Here is a 22,709-nt window from a genome sequence, read left to right as displayed (position 1 = left end):
TTTCCTTAGGTTTTACTTAATTTCTCTCTCTCCTCCAGGATTCCCACCCAGGATCCCACATTACATTTAGTTGTCACATCTCTTTGGGCTTGTCTTGACTGAAAGTTTCTCAGACTTTCCTTGTTTTTGATGGCATTCACAGTCCTGAGGAACACTGGTTAGGTGTTTTTGCAGAATGTCCCTCAGCTGGATTTATCTGCCGCTTTACTCACGTTAGACTGAAGTTATGTGTTCTTGGGGGGAAGACAACAGGGAAAGAGTCATTCTCATCACATCATACCAAGGCCACATACTGTTTAGTGACTCACCACTATTGATGGTGACCTTGATCATCTGGTTGAGGTCATGTTTGTCAGGTTCCTCCACTGTAAGGTTACTCTTTTTGACCCATCCATGCTACACTCTTTGGAAGGAAGTTCCCATACACAGCCCACACTTAAGGAGCAGGGAGAGTGATGCTCCACCTCCTTGAGGGCAAAGTAGCTACATAAATTATTTGGAACCCAAGCATAATCTCAGATTCCCCAGAGGGATTCTGGGTGCCACCCAAGGTTCCCCAGACTTCCCTTTAAGAACCACCAATGGTCTAGCAGCTGGACGCAGAGCACATTAGCCAGCATTATCCTTGGGACATCTGTGTGATCGTTTGCTTTGTGTCCATCTTCTGTACTAGACAGCTGCAAAGTTCAGGGAGAAGTTGCTTTGCCCACTTCTCTGACCCTGCACCCTGCGCAGTGCCTGGCACATGCAAATTCCCCTCTCAATGGTTGCTGGTTGAAGGAATGCTCTGCCCGGCCATGGGGTCTTTGCACATGCTGTTCGTCCCACTCCAGCTTGCCTGATATACTCCCTTGCAGGTTTTGGATCTCAGACATAAAGATCCTTTCTTCAGAGGAACCTTGTCTGACCCCCTCCAGGTTCTTAAACCTCATCTTAAAGCTTCTCCTCTTACCTTTATCTGCAGGATTCTTTGGTATGCATTCTTTCCATCTTATATGGAAGCATCCTGAGAGCAGAGCCATATCCAATTATGCTTGCCTCAATATACTGCCCCAGTATCCGGCTCATGGTGGATGCACAATGATTAGTTGGAGGCTTCTGCTCTCCAACCTCAAGCTTCCAACCTCGGAGGCAACAGATGAAAGAGGAAGACAGTGGATAAGGCACCTGTCTATACCTGGGGCTGGTTTAGCCTCTACAGAGAGCAGGGCAGGAACGTTCGGCTGTGTGTACAGGCCTTGGGAGCTTTCAAGGCACTCCTTTCAGGCATTCATCCAATGTTTTCTGAGTACCTACTGTGTGCCAGGCCTTGTAATAGTGCTGGGGATACACAGTGAATGAGAAAAGGGGAGGTTGGAGCCCTCGGGGAGGCTGAGGATAGAGTGGCAGAAAGGAAATATGTAATGAACAGACAAGATAAGTAAAGTGTGAGGCATACTATGAGAAAATAACTGCATAAGGGGTTGTAGAAGCAAGAGGCTTGGGGTGGGTAGTGGCAGGGGTGACTTTAACAGGGCCTCAAGTAGGCCTCCCTTAGTCCTAGGGGACTGGAGGTCAGCTGCATTCCTATTTGATCTTCACAGCTACCCTCTGAGTATCAGTAAAGCAGGTACACAGGAAATGTACCCATTTTATAACTGAGGAAAGCGAGGCACAAAGAGATGGAGTAGCTTGTCCAAAGAGCACAGCCAAGAAGCAGAGCTGGGACTTAAGCTTCAGCCCTTGACACGGTGGGAACTAAGCAGGGTCTAGGGGACAGCCAGACTTAAAAGGGCTGGGAGGGCTCCCAGGAGAGTCCGTTCTGGTGGGAGAGAAAGGCATGCCCAATGGCTTAGAGATGGCCGGCCTGTTGGCAATGAATGCAGCCAGCCCCTGGCTGCCTCTGCTCCTCTTGCCATCTGCGTCTCCTCTATCTGCCTTCGACTACCAGCAACATTTCCACTGCTGGCTCAGCAAAGGTGGAACTCAACTCAAGTTGCTCCTGAGCTTCAGTTCTAATAAAGACTTTATGGGAGGGGGAGAGTTCTTGGCAGAACTGGGCTGTGAGGTTTCAAGATTGCTCTCCTCTGCCCCTTCCCCAGAAGCAGAGTTTCTACATATTCATTCATTCATTCATTCATTCAATTATTTGTTTAACTATTCATCCATCACTCATTTATTGACTATTCACATTCTCTAAAGAATGGGACCCTGATGTCCTCCATCCATAAAGTCTTATGAGCCATTTTAGCACTCAACGCTCTAATGACAATGTTGATGGTAATGACGATGGCTGTTGTGTGCTCAGAGTCATCTCTAGCTCCAGCACTGTGCTCAGGACTTTGCACTTGTTAGCAAAATCCCTTAGACCCTGGAGACTTATTTCCCCTTCTAGGGAAATCATTGCTTCCCCTTCTAGAGAGCATGAAACTTAGGTCCAGAGAGAGTCAGTGATTTGCTCAGTAAAGTACACCTGATAGAAGACAAAACTAGAATTTGAACATGGACCAAGCCTGATTCCAAAACCCACGTCCCTTCTATTACATCATGTGGCCTTTTGAGCAAAGGTCAGCAAACCCCAGCCTGTGGGCCAAATCTAGCTGCTGCCTGTTCTAATACAACTCATAAGGTGGATTTTACATTTGAATCGCAACTAAGTGAGCTGTAACCCCCCTCCCCAATATTCCATTTTTCTCATTAATAAGCCTGTATTACAAAAAAACACTGGTTATTATATTTTCTGTTTCATCAATAAAAGTTTTACAGAAATAGATTTCTCTCTTTTTTACTTAAAGTATCTACGTGATATCATTGATTCTGGCTCTTGGCTCACAAAGCCTAAAATATTTACCATCTGGCCCTTTACAGAAAAAGTTTGTTGACCCTGAGTTTTAGATGATTACTCTGTACTTACTAAGCACCAACTGTATGTCAGTTCAAACAGAAGTATGTATTGTTTTGCCACATAAAGTTGGGGAGGCATGTGTTAAGAGTCTGAACACTTAGTAGACTTAAATAACTTTTGTATACGAAGAGGAAATAATAATTAAAATGGTAAAAAATGAGGAAGGAAAACCAAATGACAAAGAATGTCCCTGCACTGACGGTAGTTCCCAAGCATGGCAGTCATAGAATGAATGTCTCGATAGGGACTGTGTTTGCTTAATGGAGTCTAATTTTGAATTGGATCCTGATTGCCTGGTAAGTGTTCCTCAGAATGTGTTAAATTTGTGGCTTGAGTTATGCCCACAAATAAATGGCGTGATGACTTTACCACAATGAAAACCCTATTCCTCTTCACACGATAGAATCCCAACTGCCTGGGACTCATCCAGCGCTAAAATAAGTGATGAATCAGCATCCACTTATTCTCACCAACTCTTCAGCAGAGCTGGGACTTTGGCAAGGGCTGTCTGAGTACGAGGCAAATTTTCGGTCTGCCTGGCTTCTAAATTTCACGGAATGAAACTTCCAGCCCTTTTCCTCCCACGCAGAAGGAACTTGCTCTTAGTCGACTACACCAAAAAGGATATCACCATGAAGACAGTAGAGTTCCCAGCTCCAAATTTCCAAATGCTGCTTAATAGGGAAGTAGGGAAAGAGAAAGAGATATAAATACACCAGGCTTTGTATGGTGAGCATCAGTTGGCACCCTGCAACATATGGAAGGAAACAGAAGGGCCTGATACCAGGAAGGCAATCTGGGGTGATTGGGGGAGGGCTTTGAGCCCAGGCTGAGAGGTGGGACTTGGTGGGGGCAATGGGGAGCTATTACTGGTTCTTGAGGTGAGGAGTACTATGTCCTGATTTGTACTATAGAGAGCCGGCTTTGGCGGCAGTGTGCAGGAAGGAAAGAGAGCTCTGTGCTCCCAGATTTTGGTCTCAACCTTCTCGTTTGTCAGGTGCCTTTCAGGCAGAGTGTGTCTCCCGTCACTTTCTCCCCAGCATTCCTGGCTCTTGGCCTCCTTACCACCAGTAGCCAGCCCTTTTAAGCAAGCAATGTCACTGCCATTTTGTGAAAACAAGATGTCTGTATAATGAGCCCTGTCAACATGTATCAGGAATCACTTTTCTCTTCTTGCCTCTGGACTATTTTCCCTGCCCCTTTCCCTGTTGTCTCAGAGCATGAGTGATCTGAGGGTGTCCAGGCTCACTGCACCTGGTGCCGGAATGCACAGGGATGGCGGCGCACCCTCAGCCACGGGGACAGGCTGGCCACAAGATCAGAACGCACAGCCTCTGCTTGAGCGCTTTCCTCAGAGCAAACTTACTCTCCTACCACAATCTTTGGTACTGAGGTTTATAATTTCTAAACTGCGGTGGACGATTAAGGGGGAAGCTCGCTATAAGCTATATATACGCTATATATAGTATTATTGAGCTGAATAAAGGAATGACGTTTTTCTATGAGGGACACCATGGATGAACCTTAAAGACATCATGTTGGGGAAATAAGGCAGACACAAAAGGACAACTACTATATGATGTCACTGATACGAGATAATTACAATAAGCAAACTCATTGAGTCAGAACCTAGAATACAGGTTGGGACTGGGTGGGGGCAAAGAATAGAGAGTTAAGGCTTAAAATTTAGAGTTTCTATCCGGGATGATGGAAAAGTTTTGGTAATGGGGGTGGTAATGGTAGCACAACACTGTGACTATTATTAACAGCACCGAATTATGTATTTGAATGTGGTTAAAAAGGGGAAATGTTAGATAGAAAAAGAAAGGAGAGCTCTCTCTAATCAGATTGCTTGAACTCATAGCTGTGTGATCTTGGGCAAATTACCTAATCTCTCTGTGCCTCAGTTTCTTCAGCTGTCCACTGGAGATACTAATAACACTCTCATAGGATTAAATGAGATAACAGAATTAAACTTAACAATAGAGCTCAATAGTGATGAATTAAAATCTCCTGTTATCCTTTCCCCAGCCTCCCTTATTAAAGTCAGGGTCTGATTCTGATTTGGAGGCCTGGGTTTCTTTTCCATGACATCAGAGCATGTTGACTAGCAGGGTTTTTTTCATGCCTCTGATGAACTTGTTTTTTTTCTCTTCTTAGTTCTCTCCATCCATGCAAAGCCATTTTTGTGAGTCTGTCCACTCATCTGTCACTACCCCCGATGCAGCTACAGTGAGACCGCAGCTTGGTGGGCCTGCTCCCCTCTCTCTCTAAATGCACCCCCTTAGCCAGTGATTCTCAGACTTGAGTATGTCTCAGAATCCCCGGGGGAGCTTGTTAAAACTGATTGTTTTATCTCATCCCCAGAATCTCTGGTTCAGTAGGTCTGGAGTCAGGCACAAGAATTTGCAAATCCCCAGGGGATGCTGATGTGGTCAGGGGACCACACTTGGGAACCATAGCTATTTCATGGAGATGGTTAAGTTCATGTCAACTTGGCTATGGTGCCCAGTAGCTTGGTCCAACACTGGCCTAGATGATGCTGTGAAGGCATTCTGTAGAAGGGATTAGCATGGACAATTGATTGACTGTAAGGAGATTGCTCTCAATAATGTGGGTGGGCCTCATCTAATCAGCTAGAGGCCTTAACAGCAAAAACTAAAGGTTCCAGAGGAAGAAGAAACTCTGCCTCAAGACTACACCTTCTACTCATCTTTGAGTTTCCAGCCTTCTCGCTTCCCCTGTGGATTTTGGACTCAAAATTCCAACATAACTCTCACTAGAATTTCTAGCCTGTTGGCCTGCCTATGGATCTTAGACTTGCCAGCCCTCACAAATGCATGAGCCAATTCCTTAAATAAATCTCTTATACACACATCTATCCTGTGTGTTCAGTTTCTCGTGAAGAACTTGGGCTGAGTCAGTAGTGTTAAGTTGACCTTATAAATGGGCTCGGCAAAAATGATAGCTTCAACTTGGTGAATTTACAGCAAAAGCTAATTTGAATTCTGAAATACTCAAATTCTAGGCTTCTTCTAGAAAAGCGTAATGTGGTCATTCTCAGGTTATTTCCCCTATGAAGATGGTCAAGTATAGGTTCTTTCGGACTATTTCAGAAGGCAAAGAATTTTTGGGACATTGGAGTTGTCCTATATGACACTGCAGTGATGGATACAGGCCTACAAAATTATGCAGGACAGTGTAAACTATAATGTCAACTGTAATCCATAGTTAGTAGCAATGCTTCAGGTCATGTTCATCAATTGTAACAAATGTACCACACTAATGAGGGATGTTGTTGATGTGGGAAAGTGTGGAAGGGAGAGGGGGTGGGGCAGATAAGAACTCCTTATATTTTTTATGTGACATTTATGTAATCTAAAGCTTCTTTAAAAATAAAAAAAAATTAATAAAAAAAAGAAGGCACAGAGAAAAAGAATTTATCATTAGCATATCAGCTGCTTCTTGTTCATACTTCCAATTATCTAAAATCGGAGCTTGTTGATTAGAATCTAACATTTACCATATAACCTGGTTCATGGACTACTTTCCCCTGGGGGAGAAGAGGCATGAAATGCACCTTTCTTCTGTGGGTGGAACAATGTGGTTTTGTCCTCTTCCCATGAAATGTGGCCCTGTCCCCCATTCACATGTGAGAAATTCTTCATTAAAAGGGTCTGAGAGGGTTTTAACATTCTGTACTTTGGGCCTTTGCCATTGTAAACACGTATTTTGAGAAAGCTGAGAAACGTTTTCAATTCGGTTGTCTCAAAAGCTAAGACCCTCCTGGGCTGAGAGCCCCTCGGTCGTGGCGTGTTCAAGTTGTGTCGGCAAGTTCTTTGACACTCCTCTTACCAAGGTGGAGTCTAAGTCCCTTCCTTTGACTGTGGTCCAGCCTCAGCGAGTCAGTGAGATAGACCAGAATGTGGTGCAAATGAGGCTTCATAACTGGCCAGGGTAGGCCACAAAAGGCAGTGCAGCCTCCACTAGGCTCTCTCAGTCCACACAACAAGGAAGTCCAATATCCTGAGGCCTTGGGGGTCAGGTGGACAAATGCTATAGTGAGAAAGGGAGATCCCCGAGAGGCCCCTGTGGGTCCAGCCTCCTGCCTCATGCTGCCCCAGATGACATCAAGTGGAGCAGAGGCTAGTGGTCCTCACTGGGCCCTGCCCAAAATAAATGCTGTTGATAAGCAGCATTAGATAATACACATGCAGAATGATAAAGACTTCTGAAATGAAAGCAACCAAAACACAAAGTGTTTTAGGCAAGAGCAGATCAAGGATAATGGTCAAGAGTTACATGGCTGAAGAGCTGTCTCTAAGGACAGAGCTGTGTCTGCCTTCAGAGAGAGATCAGCAGACGTGGAGAAACCTCTAAACTGGCAATCATCTCTCCATCGGCGTTGCCAGTTCTTTCCCAATCATGCTGTTTTATTCTGGAAGGCTCTTATCTGAAGGCCTACCCAGTCTAAACCTAAAGTGCCTTGTGAAAATCTCACTATAACACTACAGTAAATATTATTAACACAAGGGACTTGAATTCAGACGCTGGTTTCTTTCCAACACAAATACTCAACAATTTACAAACAGCATCTCCCCATTTCCTCTTATGGTGATTATTCACCCTCTTTGCTTTGCAGCCACATGTATCCCAGTGTATTTTTCCTTCTTTTCTGGCCTAGCATCGTTTCTGGTGTCCTTAGCTTTCTTGTGCTCTGCTGTTCCCCTTTCTAATCTTCCCAAGCCTCCTTAGGGTGCTGTCGGGTGAGCTGGGCGTGCAATGGGTAGGAACACAAGGTCTGGAAGGTGGTTAGTATCACGGCTGCATCACTGGGTAAGACCTTGGACAAGTTGTTGACCTCTCTGAGCCTCAGTTTCCCCATCTGTGGGCCCTATCTGGTCCACCAAAAATGCTTTAACCAACGACCTCACCTTGGGCCTCTTGTCAGGGTGGGGTATATAAAATACGGGGTCTGCAAAGTGGGGTAAAACATGAAGCGTCTCTAAGTAAATCTCCTTCACTCATCATCTGGGGAAATGGGGAAATGAAGCCAGGAAGCCTTCGTAAATGCTCCATGTCTAAGGCAAGACTTCTGCTTGGGGTTCTCAGGCCCAGCTGTGACAAGCATGTGCCCCAGGGCTGCTTCTCCACAGAAAGGCCCACGAGCTGAAGAGGAACAAAGCTGGGCTCATCTCCACCTCCACAGCCTTGCTCGAGCCTAGAGCTACTGGATGCTCCGGAAATGGGAGCTTCTATTACTTGGAGTCTGTGTGGGGTTTGGGGGTGAACCCGGCCTGGGTTCCAGGTCTGGCTTAACCCCTCACCTGCTAGGTGATAAGACAATTTCCTCAGCTCTCTCCAATTTTTTTTTTTCAATTTATTTTTTGGCTGTGATCCACAGCAGAAAATATATTTTATGTCCCGATCTGGTCCACCCACATGCACCTCTGAAATAAAGTTTCTGAGCAAAGGGGCAGCAACAGATTGGAGAAGCCTGGTAACCATGGTGATTTTGCGGCGCTTTCCAGGCTCCTGCCTGTAAATGGCCTGGCCTGTAGTAGAGTAGGGGGCTGGGGCCCCCCTGAAAGGAGGTGGCAGTGGGTTTGTTTCTGGGTCTCTCACACGCCTGACCTCCCGCCCAGCCAGGGCCCACAGGGTGGGCGGTGGTTTCAAATTCCCAGAGAAGGGCCAGGCAGGAAAGGCAGGCTGCGGGGCCCACAAGCCAAACATCTGCTCTGACAAAGACTTGGAAGTTCCTTGCCCGCAAATATGTACCTCGTTGGGGCTGGAGATCGGGCTGAGTCTGCCAGCTGCTAGAAGTTTCCATCTGAGAGACAGACCTTGGTGGGAAGAAGGAGGGCCAAGCCTCCCCAACCTCCTCTGTGCATTCCTGTGGGGAGATGGGGGCAGGGGAGCCAGACTGCGCTCGCTGAGTCCCGAAGGGTAATACGGGACCAAATGACCACAGCTTTATGACTGCAGGGAATGTCTCAACATCTCTCAATTGTTCTCTCCCTTCTCATCTCTCTTTGGTGCAACCATGTGGCCTGAAGAAGGTGATGGTATGCAGAAAGGGGCAGGCAAGGCAGAGGAGGCTCCTAGCGGGAAGGACTAATACTGAGCAGTGGAGATTGTATTAAGTGCTATGTTCTGGCTTTCCCCCCTCTTTCTTCAGTTACAAGTTTGGGGTGTGGAGAAGGGCGGAAATTCCTGGGCAAAGTGACCATGCCCAGGAAATCTATTTAATTTCTGAGAATGTATCCAGTAAGCTCTGTAAACGCAGGGAAATGGTGTGGTGGAGCTGTTCACAGAGCCTGTGGCACAGGCACCCGTAAATTCCATGCAGGTGGGAGAGGTGGGGAGCGGGGGACTTGGGAAGCGGATGCAGGGCGTTAGCCAGGTCTGTGTGAAATGGTCCAGGGAGCTGGGGTTTCCTCCACCCCCCCCAATGGCCATGGGCCTCTGAAGCTCCCAAGACCCGTAAGAACCCGCTGTGAGTGGAACAGGTGGGGCAGGGCAGTCCTTCCGTTGTTCTGGGCATGCAGATACGAGGCCCCCAAATTCTTCCCTCGGTTGGGGCTGTGAGTTACAGCTAACAGTTGGCTCACCCCCACACAGGCCTGCCGGGGCTTTGTGTCGTCCCCTTTCTGGGACTCATCCCAGGACAGCTCAGAGTCCACCCTGCTGTGAAGGAGACAGACTTGGGACTGACACCCACCCCACCACTCACCAGCAAGCTGGCCATCCACTCAGAGCCGTGGGCTCTGCATCTGTAAAATGGGTACATGAACACCAAACCTGCTCACTGGTCGCTTCAAAGATCCCGAGATGGAGTAGATGGAGAGGGCTCGCTCAGTGCCTGCTGGCCGGTAACCCTTAGTTCCCTCTTCCCCTTCCCTGGGCTTAACTCAGCTCCCTCCACCGCCACCCAGCCTGCCACGCATGCACACACATGCGCACACAGTGGGCAAGCGGAGGAAAGAGAGGGAGCTGAGTATCTGCTGTTAGTTGACCTCTCTGGTTTGCAGGGCATTATGCACGGTGAGTTCTTACGGGGGCTTTTGGTCATGGTATTTCCTCTGGCAGAGGAAGGACTTCTGAAAGCTCGGCGGCTGAAGGCACTTCCCGCAGCGTCTCTGCCACTGGAACTTCAGGGTAATAAGCAGCTTGCAGCGCTCTGCTCGGAGGTGGGCGAGGGCAGCCTCAGCTCTTGGGTTCACTTTTCCAGCAGACAGATGGGCCACGGCTAATTTTAGGTCCTCTGTCAGTTGGGCCTGTCTGAAGGCCTCGGGCTTGAGAGCTGGGGGTGGGGCACAGACCTGCCAGCTGCGTCCGGGGGGGGGTGGAGTGGTGTCAGCGCCGGCTGTTGGGATGGGGTGGGCAGAGGTGGAATGCTCCCTGCAACCCGGCTGGCCCTGTGTTCTCTGGCTTCGCTGGAAAACCTCAGCCCTGCAGCGGAATTCCACAGGCAGACTTGGAAAAGGCCTTGGCAATAGCTGCGCCTCTGGGCTGAATAACCCTTTCCTCTAGGGACGGTGGAGGGGTTGGGGCGGAGGCCTTGGCAAGCTGATCCTCCAAAGGCTCCCGTCTGAGGTTCTCTCAGGGTCCCAGAGCAAGGCCAGTGTCCTCAGACGCTGACCCTGCAGCATGCTGGAGCCAAGTGAGCTCAGAGAGAACAGCCTGGCAGTGAGGGCGGCTTTTAGAGAAAAGCTGGGAGCTCATGGGCCTCAGGGTCCTGAGTTTTGGAGTGAGGGTCAAGGACGGGGTTGTTGGAGTGGGGTATGAGACAGTCTGAGAGTCTGTGCCTGTGTTTCCAGGATGCCCCCCATTCTCAAAGTTGGGGTCCCTGGAGATAGTCCTCCCCCCCTGCACCCTCTCCGCCCGCAAAGCCAAGAGACAAGATAAATCTAGAAGACTGCTCATGTTATCATCACTTAGACATTCGCTATACACCCAACTGGTGATCTCATTTTTTGCTGAGCCTATTTCTAAGGTAATGTTTGACATTCTATAGCTGTGGTTCTCAAATGTGTCCCTGGAACAGCATTGCCATCACCTGGGAACTTGTTAAAAATGCAAAGGCTCAGGCCCCACCCCATTCCTACTGAGTGGGCAACTGCCCAACCATCTCTGTGCCCACAGCTCTGCACGGGATTTTAATTTGAGAGACCCCGCATTAGCCCAATAAAGGCTGTGTGAAGTCCTGCTATAAAGACATCCACTTAATTTGATCCATTCTAATATCTTCCAAACTTGCAATATCCCATAATCCCTTTTTAGGGCATAATGTTGATTAGCTTTCCAAGGACCAAATTTTGGGAAATAGGAAAGAACATGGACTTTGGAGTCCGACAGATGCTGCTCTGAATCCCAGTTCTGAGCCCAGCAGCCTGGGGGGCTGCAATCTCTGAGCATCATGGGGTTGCTGTGAACTTTATATCATGAAGTACTGTGCTTAGTAGTGCTCTTGCTTCAGAGCTGGGCACTGCTAATGACAGCAAAAAATAGTCGTTATGATTATAAAGTCATGTATTACCAATATAGTAATTGCATAATTTTTTTTTCACCTGTCCCTCTTTTTGCCTTCCATTTGGCTCATCAATCCCTGTTTGGATTTGGGGTTTCAGGTCAAGTCCTGCATTGCCTCCCCACACCTGGGTTCTCAAGTGAAATGTCCTGATCCCAACTGCTAGCCAAGTTCGCTATCCATCACTAGGGGAGCAAAAGTCAGGCTTCCTGCCTGACGCTCGGCTCTGGCACTGGTTAGTTCTATGCTGCCCTTTTCTGAGAAACAGGAGGGTCAGAGAGCACCTGGGCACAGAGGCCACTCAACGTGGCACTCAGTCGGGTAAGGCAGCACAGTTCAGGGTCAGCCCACATCCACGCTAAGGTGGAGTTGCTAGTGACACACAGTCTGTTGGACTATCCGCTGCCTTTCCCGGTAGGGCTCACTCCTTCTCTCCAAAGGGATAACCCAAGAGTTAAAGAAGACAACCCAGCCTTCTTTCTTCCTGGAACAAATAACAAATAGGGTTTCATAAACTAGCGCCATGTGGTGGAGAGAATATTGGCCTTGGAGTCTGCAAATCTGAAGGCACATGCCAGCTCTGCCCCTAAAAGCTGTGGGACCTTGGAAAAGTCACCTAACCTTTGAATCTCAGATTTCTCACTTATAAAATGGGACTGGTGAAATTCACCTACCAGGCAACTAGGTGAATTAAACAAAGACTGGGAATGTATGAGCACAGAATTTGGAACAGAGCAGGTGCCTAGTAAATATGGAAATGGAATTTCACTATCCTCCTGGGTTAAATGTATATTTAAATTGTTTCCATTTTTCCAGGTCTACTTTAGGTCAAACATTCATTCATTCATTTGTTAATTCATTCATGTGTCACATATTTATGAGTACCTACTATATATGACACATGCTGCAGATGCAAAGATGAATGAGGCAAGACCTCCGCATCTCAAGGAGGTGACAGACATGAAAACATTCCTTACATAATTAGCTATTAAATTAAAATTGTGACTAGGGCAAGGAAGAAGTCTGCCTTCCCCAGCCAACATAACCCAACCAATGTCGGCTTTCTTTAGGTTCCCTGCCTTAATTTCTGACCTTGGACTTGCTATTTACAGTCTGGTATTGTTTAATTGCCTCCAAAGTGCCAGAAATATTTCCTAAAGTTGACTGTTGGCAAGGAATCAGGATCTCAGGCTGTCTTTGCCCCAGTTCCATGTTGAACAAATATTTGGGTCTCAGTCAAGGATAAACTATGTCCTCAGCTCAGCACATCTGCCCTTGGGAAGGACAATGAAAACGGGATCTTTTGCAAATGTCACCAGGAGTTAAAGAGGTCTCCTTTCCACTTAAAACTACCCAGTCTTTATTATTTAAGGATAGACAGGTATTTGAAGGTGGTGATAGAGTAGGTTTGCAGGAGGAAACCAGCTTATGAAACATGGTAACTGGATCTACTTTTTTTTTTTTCCTTAATAACTGGGCCACATATTCTTCCTGAAAAATGGGTCTTTTAAACATGATAGGCAAATGTGTGGCAGAGACCCTCCATTTCATTCTTCGGACTTAGAGTTGTGAGATAAACCAGTGTGAGGTCATAGTTGGTTGGACAGCAATCCTGGGTGAAGGCGCTAACAAGATGGCGGCTGGAGTTGGGAGACACATGCTTTGAGTCACTTCAGGGAGGAAAGAGTCGACCCTCTCTCCTGCTTCGATGGGGCTGGCATTTTCTTGGGTGGTCTGGCTCATGTAGGGACTGACAGCCTGTCCCCAGGAAAGCAGGCGAAGTTCTTGTGGACCCCATGTGTTGGGGACTTTTAATGCCAAATGGAGGCAAGTGAGGCTGTTAGCTGATGGGGGATGGGGGGATGGGCAGAGGGGGCAAAAGGTAGAAGGCATGCCACACTTTTCTCTCATGGAACTTCCTTCAGTCCTTTCACTGAACTTTACTCTTTCCCACTCTGGGCCTTTTTTGCACGTGCTCATCTCTTTAAGGGGGCACATGTTCTCTTAATGGCCTGGTTGGCTCGTGGTGATTCTTGAGCATCCAGCCCGGGCCTCGCCTCCTCCTGGAGGCCTGCCCTCTCTCCCTAAACCATGCTGCATGCCCTTTCGCTAAGCTGTGCCTGCTTGGTCCTCTCCAGAGTGACCAAGTGACCTTGTATTATTTCCCATCAGACAGTGCCTGGCACAAGGTAAGCAAGCCACCAAAACCCGTTGGAAGCGTGAAAGCATAGACGAACGCGTGAAGGAGGGGACCCAGCCACACGGCCGGGCTCTGCAGGGGCCGCCCCCTTTTGGGAGGCACAGGAGAGACTTACGTATTCCATTTCTTTGGAGGGGTCGCCAAGGCTGCCGTTGGTGGTGGGCGCCGCCGACTCTGCGCCCTCGGGCCTCTCCTGTGGCTTCCCCTCCTCCTTGGGCAAGCCGCCCTGCCCCGGGAGGGCCACTTCTCCCACGCCGAGGGCCTCGCTCTTGTACTGCTTGACGAATTCTTCCATCAGCTTCACCTCGTTCTCCACAAGTCCGCGGCAGCGAGAGGGGTCCTGGTCGTAGATGGGGAGCTGGTGCATGAGCTGGCGCCGGCGGTAGTAGGCGCCCTCGGTGCCCGTCACTGGTTGCTTCTCCTTCGGGATGAGCTCCATGTACTGGAGGCCCTGCGGGGGGGAAGGGAAAGCATGAGGCCGTGAGGACGTGGCTCCGCGGCCTGTCGAGTGGGGCCTGAGGCTGAGAAGAAAATCACAGCAGATTCTACCCCAAACTGACAACGTAGGATTTTCTAACATTACCAACCAACTGAAAGAAATGTGGTCTTTATTTTTTACCTCTAGTCTGCAAAAGCAGAGTAGAGAGAGAATGTAAAGGGAAAATATGCAAACTCAACTGTGTGCATTTTGGAGATGTTCTGTCCCTTGATCGCGGTGATAGTTCAAATGTAAAAAGTCATCAAGCCCTGCACGTAAAATTCATGCACTTTTCTCCATGTATGTTATACTTTGATTTTAAAAGTATCTGGAAAAAAAATTAAGCCTCCTGGGCCCATGACAACAGCTCATTAATGACTTTGTGATTATCCTTCCAGATCTTCTCCTATCTATTTATTAACACTTGTTTAAATGTTATTTTCCATGCACGTGTGGGTGAATTGCAATTTAAAACGAATCTCTGATCCATGGGTTCCTTTTTTTAATGACTGTGGGATAAAGGACAATTTTTATGTGTGCAAAAGAAACCTTTGAATGTATAAATGTGAACTTTATTTGTTCATCGACTAGATAGATTTCTGCTTGTTCATAACACTATTATTTTATTGCTCATTCTCCAAAGACTACTGTAGCTTTCAGTTTTGGATAGCATTGGGAAGAGAAAACCCTACTTGTGGGCTAAAACCCTACTTGTGGGCTAGGTTTTCCATAAAAATTTGAACAGAGATTATTTTGCCTCGTCTCTGTTTTGCAAGTAATGTTAATAATTACAAGTATGCCTCTATCACCAACAGAATGCTGCTATGTTAAAGCCTCTTCTCTAGTATCATTTGCTGGACAGTAGCCAATTTATAAGACTTTTTGAAATATAATGACAGAAGTAATGCAAACCAGCTGACCTTCCATGGGACTGTTTCCTCACTGGCCTCATGAGTGATGTGCTTATTTCTAACTTTGCTCCCAGAATTGCCCTCCCTAGAAGGAAAAGCTGCTCTTGTTTTTCCTGTCCTTACAAGCAGTACCACAGGACTGAGCCACTCCCTATTCTCTAATCGTTTCTGGTATGTTTGATTTAACAGTCCATTGTCCTCTCTACCTTCATGGCAGGAGTGAAGGCTCTCGAGTCAGTCTGTCCTGAGCTGAACTCCCCAGAGCTGCCACCTGCCAGTTGTGGGAGCACAGCCACCCTTCTTTCTTGGCTGCAGGGATCCCAGCACCTAGGGCCACTGTGGGGTAAGTCGTAGACATGCAGCACGTGGCAGTCAGTAAACACCCCATATACTGGCCTTCCCTTTTCTTTCCTTTCCTTTCTGTGATTTTTCTATCTTTTCAAATCCAGGACTGCAGTTCTACTTGCCAGCTACCTACTTCAAAGCAGCCTTTCTCAAATTATAAGATGAATAAAAACAAGGAGGAAAAGTTACTAAAAATGTAAGTTCCCAGGCACCAATCCTGAGGGATTCCAATTCAGTAGGTGAGGTGTGGGGTCCAGTAATCTGCATGGTGAGCAGGAATCCCACGCAACTCTGATCTTGGAACTTGAACTCCCGTTTCAATGTTAAACTGTCAAGAAAGCAACTAGTGAGGTAAACCAACTCTGATTCTCAAGCATCCAGGAAGAGACCTGAGAAAAGTCTGGTGAACAAGTTCAGCTTCCTCAGGCTTTTGCAAAACCAAGCATTCTCAAAGAAAACATGTGAATTTTGCTAACACCCAGGAAGGTGCCTTTATTCTCCCCCCACATTGGAGCCACAGGTTAATGTCCTTGATGAGAATGATGCAATTTAAGTAGATGTTCATTTCTAGATTCGCTGGTTTTACAACATGGATTTTGTTGCTTCCAAATCAGGCCATTTTTACTTCATTTACTCCATGGCAGCACTCCTAATTTAAAAAGTCAATCTGGTTTAAAATTGCTTTTCTTAGAAAAGGGTAATTAAATCATTATGGGCATAACGTATTTCATGGCTTACTAATTCAAGGGCACCTTCTAATAGTAGACTTGACAAGGTCTCAAGTCAACAACATTTCTATTTTGGTATCACTCATAACTGAATATTAAAATGTACACAGATAACTGTCCAAGTGGGCCTTTTTCTTTTCGTTTAAGTTAACAGAAATCTTACACCTGGGTGAGTTCCAGAGATGGGACGATTAGGGGGAGTTAAAGGTTAAGGCCATGACATGAGATACCTTGAATGCACATTATTTTATTCTTGACAGCTGTTTTCCATTTCTGTGTCCAACCCTGACCCTTGACACTGACCACTCCTCTCCCCAACCCTACCATGTTTTGATTCCCCTGGCCCAGGTGGCTGCTGCTATATTTAGGCTTAGAAACCATCTGCCACATACCTTACTTATCTCTTGGGGCTTGACTCATTTTGGAATTATGGAAATCAACATGGAAATGTATATTGAAATTCACAATGAATAATCCCAGTTGTCTGATTTTAGGGACTAGAGGTGGAGGTCCTAGAGCCTGGAACTTGCCAGGCTTCATAATAAATAACTTCTGGATATGGACATTGTTAGAAGAGGGAGTGGCAGGTGACCTGCAGCTCCTGTGGGGTTCCTAATTTAGGGGTGCCAGGGTGGCTGTGGATGTCCCATTGGTGGCTTTGCCCTAGGGGCCACCTGTCTAAGAGGCATTCTGGCATCACAGCCTCACACGATAGCCTATTACATTCTGGAACATTCACAGAAGCCTTACTGCTTTTCAAGGTAGATGCCCTGGAGTGGTGCATGGGTTCTCTGGAAATCTGCTAAACCACCTAAGCCCTCTGGGCATCAGTTTCCTCTTCTGTGAAACTTGGGTAGATTACATCATTACTGGGGTCTTGACCACCATGAGAAGTTCAGGACAACCTCATTTGGTCCTCACTACCAAGGGAGAGAAGAAGGGCAATAGCATGAGAGGGACTTGATAGCCCAGGAAAGAGGCCAAAGAGGGAGATAGATTCTGACTGGTATAGGCCAAGATCCTCCACCCAACACTTAGAAAAATAAGAAGCCAGAGGGGCATGCACAGCTGACCGAATGTTCCAGAAGGGCATGTCTGGGAAGACCAGGGTGAGCTGGGCGTTTCCTCTTGGCCATTTTGAAATTGCAGGCAGTTCCAACACTACTGCCTAGTCTGGAGAACCTTGTCTCAAATGCGAGTGTGCCTAAGAAAAAGATTCTCGGGTCTGCCCTTGGAGTCTGACTTAGGAAGGCTGGCACTCCTAGGTGAGCCTGAGCAGGAACATCTAAGAGTTGGAGCCTTTCTGGGGCAGTGGGGGAGGGATGGGGGATTTGAGATAAGAGGGCGGCCTGACAGCCAACAGGCCGAGCCAGGGCCCAGGGCCCTGGGGAGATGGTTAGGGTGCAGCCAGGGGAGGCAAGTGCCCATACCACCCTTTTCCTAGTTCTGGCCTGCCCTGGCCCAAGGAACTAAGGAAGGATTATGAATAAGTGGAAACAAGCGTTTTTCTCACTCTGCCAGGATAGTATCCAGACACAACCAACATCTGACTAACTCCAGGTATTGAAGCAGCCACAGTCCCAAGGCTGGTCCAGCTCATGGGAGAAGAATTGCTTCTCCTTGTGAAGGCTGCTGACTCCCCCAGGTTGAGTGGCTTCAGGAATAATAGTTCTAGAAGCCTTGCTGAAGAATGGAACTCAGGGTGCCTGCTCCTTCCTGCCCTTTTTACTGCTGGCCTAGCTCTCCTGGCATGGCCTGGTGGGCAAGGGCCCATGCTTTAGAGTCAGGGAGGCCTGAGCACAAGACCTGGCTCTGGCACTTAAATAGCTGTAGGACATTTGGCTCGTTGCATCGCCTGAGCCTGTTTCCTCACCTGTAAAGTGAGGGTAATAATAGTGTATGCTGAACACTACTGGAAAATCAGATGAGCTTGTGCATGCATAGCTCTTAGCATCATGCTGGGCACACAGAAAGCTTGAGGCAGAGACCTACCAACCAACCAAAAAGCCCTGAGCCTTCATCACAGAGTTTAAGATTCAACAAACCTTAGTGATTATGTTTATTGTTTCTGGGTTTCAAAGGCTTAAGAATTTCTCTGGCCTTCGTTGTGGTTAGGGAGGGTGACAACAAAATTCAGTGCCCTTGCCAAAATACAATCAGTCCTGATGGCTTGGTAATTAAAAAAAAAAAAAAAAGTTGGAGGGGGCAGGGTGTAATGGGGAAGGGAGAGAGCTGTCCAGTCTCAGAAATGCAACTTGCCTCTGCAATCCAGATGAAGGGCAGACAGAGGGGCCCTTTATAGGCCTGTGGTTTTATGAGCCCGCATTAATCACGGCCTGACGATGCCTTCCTCTGATTAGTCTGGGGCCGAAGCATTTGGGGTTTTCTCCACCCAGTTCTGATACCCACAACCAGCTCTTTTATGAGCTGCTTGCTTTAGTTCCCACTGACATCTTAGAGTCTTAGATAACTTACCCAGACACAGGCACTGGAGGCAACCCTGCATTCTTAGACACCTGGCATGTCCTGGCTGTGCTGCTGTTCCCATGCCCCCTTCTGTGGCCAGGCACCTGCCCCTGCATGGCCCTGGGAACTTGCAAAGTAGCCTAACTGTCCAGTGTTTCTTTACTCACAGGTAAACAATTCCTACTTCACAGGTGGCTGAGCTCATGAATGGTAAAAGCATTCTTGTAAAATGCCCTTTATGCTTTAAAAAAAAAAAAACAACTTAAAAAAGTCCTTTCCCCTCTTTCACTTTATCTAGAAGAGGATTTTTTTGGTCCATTAAGTGACAGTGTAGAGCTGTGCTTCTTAAACTTCTCTGATACTGAGGCTATTGTGTCAACTCGGCCAGGTAATTGTGCTCAGTTATTTGGTCAAGCAAGCATGGGGCTAACTGTAATACAAGAGCATTTATGGACTGTAGTCACCATTGACTTTACTACAGTGGTAAGTCATAGATAGCTGCTTATAATTACATCAATCAGGGAGATTGCCATCAGCAATGAGTGACGCTTAACCCAATCAGCTGAATGCCTTAAAAGGGGAAGTGATTCCAGCATTGAGAGAGAATGTCCCAGCTTGTCTTTGGAGAGCCAACATCTCCCAGAACTTGTCAAGAACCTTCATTGGACTTTCATTGCAGCCCCTGGTTGCAGCCTGCCTGCAGAACCTGGACTTGTGCATCCCCACGGCTGCGTGAGAGACTCTTATAGAACTGCATACTATTGACAGATATCTCTTGTTGATTCTGTTTTTCTAGAGAACCCTAATATAGCTGTTGATAGGTTTCTGCCTCTTGCAGAATGATTTGGGGTCTTAAAGCACATGATTGATATGTAGCTCAGGCATGTGTGATTTCTGTGTGAGTCTAAGCACAACTGAACTCTGTTCAATGGGATAGGTTCCCTGTTTGTATGCTTGGATGTGAAATTGCTACAAAATTCTCTCAACATTGACTCTCACTCATCTCATTGTGGACCAGTGACAGAGGCCCTGTGGAGCAGCTCCAGTCTGCAGACCCACTTCAAGTATCACTGACCTAGAGGGTAAGATACCACAAACCCTTACCAAGCTTGCTGTGTGCTGTGTGCTGTGCTAGGTGCTGGGGATGTAATGGTGCATATGACAAACCATCAGTGTGGGTGAAAAGTGATAACTAAATAAAAAGGCACATGAAATAATAACAACTTGCAACAATGAAGCTTTGAAAGGCACAAGCGAGAACTGAGATAGACAAAAATAAGTGATGGGGGTGGGTATGTACTGTCGATTGCGTAGTTGAGGAAAGCCTGTCTGAGACCTGAATGTCAGAAGGACCCAGACTTGCAAAGAGCAGGGAGAAGGAGTATTAAGAAGAAAGGAGAGCAAGTGCAAACTACCTGAGCAGGACAAGAGCTTGGTGTGTTCCAGAACTAGGAGGAGAAAGGTCAGTGGGTTGCGAGGTACTGAGTGAAGAGGGAGTAGCAGGAGCCAGTGGCAGACAAGGGAGTGGGGAAGAGATAATGCAGGACTCCAAAGGCTCTCATTTTCTTCCAGTAGACAATGCCATGCTTGACTTGCATCTCTAAAACTCTAGAACTTCTTGTATTTCACTGACTTGTGGAAATCATCTATGCCCTTGCTATTCAGAGTGTGGTCAGGGGACCAGCAGCAGCAAAATCTCCTGGAAGCTTGTCAGAATGGCGGAATCTCAGGACCTGCCCCAAACCTATTAGATGCATTTTAACAAGATCCCCTGATGATTTATATACACACTGAAATTTGAGGACTGCCAGTCTGGTCCAGTGGTTTTTAAATGAAGTTTTAGCTGCATATGGAGTTACCGGGGGAGTTTTTAAATAAAAAATGCTAACATCTTGTGATTTCGATTTTGGAATCTGGAGGTTCTGATTGCATGGTCAGATCAGGCCAGGGCATAGAGACTTTTTACAGCTCCACTGGGCATGCCAGTGGCAGCAGGATAGAACCACCAATCTGCTCCACTTTTTGGGTAGTATTGCCACAGTTCCACATACAAATTGATGAACTTAGCTATGAATGCTTGTTTGTTGTTAGATATGTACTTTCTCCTCCTTGTTCATATTTCTATATAAGCTTCTCAATGCTAAGTGCATGGTGTTCCCCTGATTGGCAGGGGCTGAGAATAGTTGGACAAGGGTAGGGAGTAAAATGACACAGTGCCAGTCCTCACAAACTGGCAGCCAAGTGGCTGGTGAACAAAGGCATTTCCACAAAATGCGAGAGAGCAAGTGGGAGATGTGAAGAAGAATCCATTCCCTGGGCATGGGAAAAGATTTCATAGGGAAGGCACTGGCTTGAAAAATGAACAGGCATTGACCATAGGGGTAGAGCATTCAAAACCTGAGAATGGCCTGAAGCCTGAAGGAGTAGGAGATGTGTAGAGCTGGCAAGAATGCTGACTGAATGGACAAGTAGTAGGGGCAGCAGGTAGAGACCAGATCATGAAGGTCCTTGAAGGCCACTCAAAGGAAACTGAATTTGACTCAACCAGTTTGGGGGCTGAAGGTAGCAAAAGAGAAGGTGGAGGCTCATTCTGGTCTCCCTTCATAGAGGTCAGGACTGGATGAGATTAATTGGCTAAAGTGGCAGAAGACTTTGCTACTATGTTATGGAACCTGCAATAGGTAGGGTAAACACATCATTCAAATAGAATCAATGGGTACTGCTTAGACTTGCGCTGGGATAGCAGGGCAAACTGTTCTGGGCAAATGGATGCATTATCACCCAAGGTATACGCCAGCCCATTGTGTTGGCATTTGGGCCACAGACAAAGCTTCCTGTCTCCTAGTCCCATGCAAACTATTGCTCTCGGCAATAAACACTCTAAGTCGAAGACCACCGAATTTCCATCTGTTTCCCCAGTTCTTACCAAAGCGGGACTTTTGCAACTGATCTCATGACTGAGCACCACACTACTATACCTGGCACTTTGCTAAAGGCTGCTCATGGTTATCCCCCCAATTTGCAATCACAGAGGCAGACATGGGATTCAAACCCAGGGAGTCTGACTCCAGATTCTATGCTCCTACCACAAGGTGGATGGTTGCGGTTCACTCTGAGTGGAGAGGAGGTTCCTATACTCTGAGGGTGAATGACTCAGAGGGGCTCCAGGGGACTTGAACCCCCACCTAGTAAGGGAGGAAAGAGAAGCATGTGGAGGACTCAGAAGGGAAGGCAGATGTTGGAGGGGCACATAGCACCTGCTCGGTTCATCAGGGAGCCCTTCTGGTCTCAATTGGTGCAGAGACCTGACCACAGTGCGCTTTTACCTGGACAAGGAAAGAAAAACTGAAAATATATATCCAGGGACCACATCACATCAACTGGTCATGGGGTAGCACCAGACCAGGGTGCAGGAGCTGGTTCCAATTCTAGGATCTGCCACCAAGTATGTAACCTCATGTGAGTCACTTGCTGTCTCTGGGGCTGTGTCCTTGACAACCTCTTCAGGCCAGTCTAACCATTTGCCTCTTCCCAAGGGTTGTGAAAAACCACTTAGGTTTTCCCTTAGAAGCCAATGAGTCTTCAGAGAGAACTGTTTCTCTGCTCTCCTACGGGTCCAAACCAGGTAACCTTGAGAAAAAACGAGCATCTTGCAGATGGAGAGAAGTACTCTGAGAATTCCAAGTGATAAACCATCCCCTGTTCAGAAGTGGGATGCTCCAAGGGAACCTTGAAAAGACCCTGCATGAGATCTGGAGAGGCCCTTAAGAGTCTATAGTGCAGTGGAATCTAAGCCCCCTCTTGATATAGATGTGGAGTGGACACAACCATTCCAAGGTCCACAAGATGGAGGAATGGAATATGGATTAGAGTGGACTTACTGATATTCTATTCATGAACTATTGTGATTAGTAATCGAAGAAAATGTGGCATTGGTGTGGAGAAAGTGGCGATGGTGGCTGCTGGGGGTGGGGAATGGGAGGAAGAGATGAGATGTGGAGGCGTTTTCAGGACTTGGAGTTGTCCTGGGTAATGCTGCAGGGACAGTTACCAGACATTGTATGTCCTCCCATGGCCCCCTGGGTGGACTGTGGGAGAGTGTGGGCTATGATGTGGACCATAGACCATGAGGTGCAGTGGTGCTCAGAGATGTATTCACGAAGTGCA

General features: G+C 47.2%; 1 protein-coding gene across 1 annotated transcript in view; it reads right to left on the bottom strand.

Annotated features, from left to right (window-relative positions):
* Positions 1-22,709, bottom strand: part of LMCD1 (LIM and cysteine rich domains 1) — a 74,742-nt gene that overhangs the window by 5,740 nt on the left and 46,293 nt on the right. The window contains exon 4 of the mRNA XM_058288543.1: positions 13,730-14,065. Coding sequence (XP_058144526.1) covers positions 13,730-14,065 — 336 coding nt within the window. The remainder of the gene's footprint in view (positions 1-13,729; positions 14,066-22,709) is intronic.

This window comes from Dasypus novemcinctus, chromosome 26 (assembly GCF_030445035.2).
Source record: "Dasypus novemcinctus isolate mDasNov1 chromosome 26, mDasNov1.1.hap2, whole genome shotgun sequence".
Classification (NCBI taxonomy): Eukaryota; Metazoa; Chordata; class Mammalia; order Cingulata; family Dasypodidae; genus Dasypus; species Dasypus novemcinctus.
This window is presented reverse-complemented; position numbering and strand designations above follow the sequence as displayed.